The sequence below is a fragment of the Meles meles genome, chromosome 1 (assembly GCF_922984935.1).
Source record: "Meles meles chromosome 1, mMelMel3.1 paternal haplotype, whole genome shotgun sequence".
Lineage (NCBI taxonomy): Eukaryota > Metazoa > Chordata > Mammalia > Carnivora > Mustelidae > Meles > Meles meles.
The window spans coordinates 53,790,692-53,796,508 of NC_060066.1; the positions used below are offsets into that span (position 1 = coordinate 53,790,692).

At 37.2% G+C, this 5,817-nt stretch overlaps 1 protein-coding gene across 1 annotated transcript; it reads left to right on the forward strand.

The window, feature by feature from the left end:
* Window positions 1-1,877: 1,877 nt before the first annotated feature.
* LOC123952204 (myelin P2 protein) lies at window positions 1,878-5,501 on the forward strand. The gene is made up of 4 exons (XM_046021487.1): window positions 1,878-1,950; window positions 3,615-3,787; window positions 4,306-4,407; window positions 5,451-5,501. The coding sequence occupies exons 1-4, from the start codon at window positions 1,878-1,880 to the stop codon at window positions 5,499-5,501; spliced, it is 399 nt and encodes a 132-aa protein (XP_045877443.1).
* The last annotated feature ends 316 nt before the right edge of the window (window positions 5,502-5,817 follow it).

Here is a 5,817-nt window from a genome sequence, read left to right on the forward strand (position 1 = left end):
GTCAGGATTTCACAGTTGTGGGTTTGAGCCCTGGGTCGGGCTCTGTGCTCAGTGTGGAGTCTGCTTCAGATTCTCTCTCCCACTCCCTCCCACTTCCTCTCTCTCTCTCAAATAAAGAAAATCTTAAAAAAAGAAAATAATACATTCTCTAATCAAAAGCTCCTTTTTCTTCATAGCTGTTTCTTCTATCCCAGTACAATGTCCTTCCTCCAGTTATATTCTCCTGGGTCTAGGACTGGGTTAGCTGCTTAGCTGAGGAAATTTTCTGGTCACTGTTTCATTCCTACTTTGATTATCCATGCATGAGTAATGTAAGGTGATACTTGGACACACAGTATGTGTTTCCATATTTTGACCTACCTTGGACCCTAACGATATAAACGCAATTGTTGTGGCTCACCCATGACATTGGTAACCTGATCCCAGGAGGTCAGCAGGTCTACCTGTTAATGAGCAAACTGATCATGGGAAAATATCCCATTGTTGTGAGGAGTGCCAACCTGTGTACAAATATTTACAACCTAGTAATATCAGTTGTCTCACAGTCAGGAGTGGTGGCAATATAGAAAACCACCATGAAAAGTTATGGCAGGAAAAATGTATTCTGAGGAGCAATACCTACATTTGAAGTCGTTTTATATCTGCTCCCCCTAGTCAAAGACTCGTGCTCTGATGTACCATAGTAGCCTGTAGGCCTCATCTCTTGACTTTTGCCTCTCTTGATTTGGGGGCAGAAATGAATATCTCTGTTTAGTTACATGGTGATGTCAGTATCATCTGATGTTTGGCCAAGGCCTCTGTGCATATGTGATCTAAAGGGAGCAATGTAGGATAATGGTCCTGAGTCCGGGCTGGAGAACAAGGCCACGTCCAAACCTTGCCTCTCCTCACTCAAGTCCTGGGAGCAAGTTACCTAACCTTCTTGTTGGTAAAATGGATTAATAACAGTACTAAACTCTTGGAGGTATTGAGAGAATTAAGTGAAATAATCCATAAAAAGCACTTGGCATGGGGACTGGCCCACAACAAGCTCTCAGTATACATTAGTATTATTTATATAGAAAATCCTTCTCTTTATAAAACTGAAGATTTATTTTAAAGGGCTTCAACTCGAAGTTGTTGTATTAACTAAGAACCTGCTTAATTTGGACTTAAGGTTGTTTTATTTTTTTAAATGAAAATCTTTGTTGTTGCCAAAGCCACATCATGTTCTAGCACAACTTTTTATCCATCCCATGAATACAATTTCTGTGCTCTGCTGTAATAGACTGACCGTATTGTCTGCCTACTCTGCCTGCCTGGGATATGTGAACTATGCCAAGCCTCCCTTACCTATGAATACTTCCTCACACTGCTTCCCTGCATTTCTCTCCCACAACATATTTGAGGCAGTTATCACAATACTCATGGACATTTTCCTCTCTTTCTTCTCTTTCAATAAGAATTCTTAATTGTGCAGACTCAGGATTGAGAGTGACCAAGATGCCTAAACACACACACACACAGACACACACACACACTCATTCATGCTAATATAATTTAGTTTGGTATAGGATTCAATTCCTGGAGTCTTTTCCAAAACATTAAAGATTAAGCACTTCTTAAAAATGTAAGATTGACCAAAAAATTTTTTGAGGGTTCAAATAGTGCTCTCATTGATCTTTAAAAAAATTTTTTGGAGACTAAGGAAACATTATGTGGGGGTTTCTTTTGTCCCAATGGATAATTCATCGCCCAGTCCTGACACTGCTTTTCCCCCATTGGGTCTCTGTGAGAGTCACATGCTTTGGACATCTTTGAAAAGAATCTTCTGAGACTTCAGCATCTGAGTATCCTGAATCTCATCTAGAACTCTCCTTGAATTCTCCTCCATCACAATGAGCAACAAATTCTTGGGCACCTGGAAACTTGTCTCCAGTGAGCACTTTGATGATTACATGAAAGCTCTGGGTAAGAAATGTTTCTTGTAGCTGTGGTTGAGAAGATCCTTTTTTGAGAAAGCTGCATGCCTATTTCCTTCTCCTTTTCCAGGACTCTGGGGAAGTTTGCACAGGCTGAATTATAATCCTTTCCTGCAATTAATCTCTTTTGTCATTCCAATAATTTATTGCATTTCGTGTGTGGAAATTTTAATAGATTTTAACCTAAGAGCTGCTTAATTGTGTGGAACTTCCACTGACTTCAAAGGTAGTTTTGTATCAATAGGGCTTTGCTTTCAGAGAAAAGAAATCCTAGAGGCTTAGGCAACCCATCCTCTGGTTCATTTTATAACAGCTGAAATGCTTATAAGATAAGGAATTGAAAACACTAAAGTTAATAGAAAAACCTCAATTTAAAATTTGGTGTTTAGCTAAACCAGACGTTTACACTAATTTCTGTTAGGCTAACATCAGACTTTCCTGTATTTAGAGCAATGGATGAAGATGGAAAATCCAGTCCTTAGTTTTCTCAACTTTATTTTATACTATTTCTAGGAATGTTCCATGATATGAGCACAACAGGTATGAATTGTCTTTGGAAATTTCCAGAGCTATATAAATATAATTGAAAGTGGTGCCAATGACCCAGGTTTCTATGCTTGGCAAAGGACCTGTAATTTCACTTACTGGCATAGAAAGTTTATGAGAAGAGTTGTATTCTTAGGTAAAACGAGCAAAATCATATTATGTTGCCTAGAAAACTATGAGAACTTCTGGGGACAGATCCATACCGTGAGGTTGGTTAGACTTAAGGATTTGACTTTACAGCTGAGGAAGAAGAAAAATACAAGAGCCTCAATGACGGACTCCCTAATTCTGTCATTTTCAAATTTAAAATGCATAAGATCACCTTGGGGTTCGATATAGTATAGGTCCTCAGGCTCTACTGCGGAGATTATATAGAATATATATTTTCATATATTTATATGAAACTAGTTTTCCCTTCATTTATTGCTCTCATTTCACATTTCTCCTTTTCCACATATTTCTATAGTCTTAGTAATAGTAGTAATAAAACTTGAGAGTTTAATTTTGTTTTTTTTTCAAACAAGAAAAATTTTTAAAAATAAGCTTATTTACGATTACATGTAATGATAGAGATCTTGAAAGGAGACGGATAGATTTTTCCCACCAGTTAATTTAGGGGCCACAATAAAATCACAGAAATAGGATTCTGTTAAGGATGTGGGGAGAGTTCTTTTCTATATCCATAATGTATTACTGAAGAGAAAAAAAAAATCAAAGAACAGTGTGTATCTGTCATGGTTGCATTTTAAAAACATCTATAGTATTTATATGTAAAGAACTAAAATGTCTGGAATGATTCATACAAAACACTGGTGATTTTCAAAGACTGTGGGATTAGATGTAAAAGGGGTTAACTTGCACTATTTAAATTAAATATATTTATCTTTAAAATCTGCAGATATTACTCTTGTAATAATAAACTTGAAATATTTGAGTTGATGGACACGTATTTCCATTAGATGGTGAAACATGGGAGGAGGTCCTCAGTAGTCAGTGATACTACGCACAGTCTCCACACCAGACGAACAAGTGAGGAGAGAACGTGGCCATGGTAGTCTCTACAGATACATCTTGTCAACATAATTCTAACACTCTCTTGATTTTCAGGTGTGGGGTTAGCCACCAGAAAACTGGGAAATTTGGCCAAACCCCGTGTGATCATCAGCAAGAAAGGGGATATTATAACTATAAGGACTGAAAGTACGTTTAAGAATACAGAGATCTCCTTTAAGTTAGGTCAGGAATTTGAAGAAACCACAGCTGACAACAGGAAAACAAAGGTAAATTTTAATGTTTCTCTTCAAAGTTAGCTCATTCTCCGGCTTGAGAAGATACTTCCTGTTAGTATTCAAAAGGGTAGACTATACCATTCTATTGAAAATTGGGGCACCTGAGTGGCTCTGTCAGTTAAGCATCTGCTTTTGGCTCATGTCAAGATCCAGGGTCCTGGATTTGAGCCCCACATCCGGCTCCCTGCTCAGTGGGGAACCTGCTCCTCCCTCTGCCTGACGCTCCCCCTGCTTGTGTTCACACATGTGCATGCTCTCTCTGTCAAACACATAGAATCTTTATTAAAAAAAAAAAAAAAAAGAACGTGCCTTGGGGGCACCTTGCTTGATCTCAGGACTGGGAGTTTGGGTACGGAGCCTACTCTAAAAAAAATAAATTAAATTAAATTGAATAGAAAATGAATGTTCTTCATGAGACGTCTATTATGAAAACAGTTCAATACCAAATGAACTGCTTCTTTAATCGACTACGATCCAAGCAACTCGATTATGTGAGCTTGTCATTGCAGAGCGTCGTGACCTTGTCAAGAGGCTCGTTGAATCAAGTGCAGAAATGGGATGGCAAAGAGACGACAATAAAAAGAAAGCTGGTGGATGGGAAAATGGTAGTGGTAAGAGTATTTTTGCTTCTAAACACAAAAATAATGGTATTTAAATAGGGAAATTGGTTACATTGTTTTCAAAGTATTCTTTTTCTTTGCAATACCCATGGAAAAGAATGGCTAAGAATAAAGTCAGAGCTAGTGGTTAGACAATATTTCAGCCCTGAAGATTCCTCCATAGCACTTCAAGTATAGATCCGAGATTTTAGAAACAACAAAGCTCATTTGTTATTTTAGGAGTAACAACACCAAAAAATAATAATAATAATAACAGTAAGTCAAAGAAAGGATGGCTAAATCTCCCTATTTTGGACTCACAAAGAGAAAAGCAAGTCCAAGTTATAAAAGCAAAACAAACCCTGCCTAACGGCTCAATTACATAATATTTGTAGGTATCTGAGTGTTTTGCTTCCAAGAATCCAAAGTAACTTAGACTCCACCGTGTCAATGATTTAAGCTCAGCTCACGGGAGACCTTTTAGTCAGCAGATCAAGAGTGATGACGAGGGTTACATGCGATGATGTCTAGCAATTTTCTTGTTTTAGCTTCTGTGCTTACTAATACATACACATGAACACAGACTCACGTCATTTTAAATGTTTTTTTTTCCCCTTTAGTTTAGAGGTTCTTATCCCTAGCTACAAAGTAGATTTGCATGGGGAGTTAACACCAGTATGGGGCTCCCAACACAGATTAATTAAATGCAAATCTCTTGGGAGAGAAGGAAGCATCAGTATTTTTAAAGTTCCTCAGATGATGCAAATACGCATATAGTTTTGAAATCCGCTCTTAGTGAATTTAAATGCACGCAAATTGTGTATAAAAACTTGTCACTTTAAGAAAATTCTTCCACATAGTAACATAGAATGATGTCAAAACTGCTTCTCCTGTTTCGATGGTCGTAATTCCAAATTGCCAGAGACTGACAGACTGATGTTCTACTCCTTTCTAAGTTTAATCTTATGAGCTTGTTTTTATCTTCTGTTGCTAGTGGAAATTTGCTGTTCCCTAGTTTGAGTTTGATACTCATTGAATCTTTCTCTTTTCTCAAGGAATGTAAAATGAAGGGCGTGGTCTGCACCAGAATTTATGAGAAGGTCTGAGAAAATCATTTCCTCATTGGAGTGATATTTGATCATTTTATGTTGGAAATCAACAGTTTTCATTGGCAAGGCCCCAACTGCTCTGCAATTTGTTTCTTTGTTTTTGCTTTTGTCTTAACAGATGAGATAGATAAAGGCCTAAAGTGAGGATTAATCTAAAATTCAGTGTTGTTTAAACATTTTCAGTTTGCATGCATTTCCTTACTGTATTAAAGTATATATATTGGCCACAGCTAAATAGTTGATAATGTCATTTAATTAGCTGTGAAATTCTAACTTATGTTGTACTTTGTGTATCGAAAGGGTAGTAAAGTAA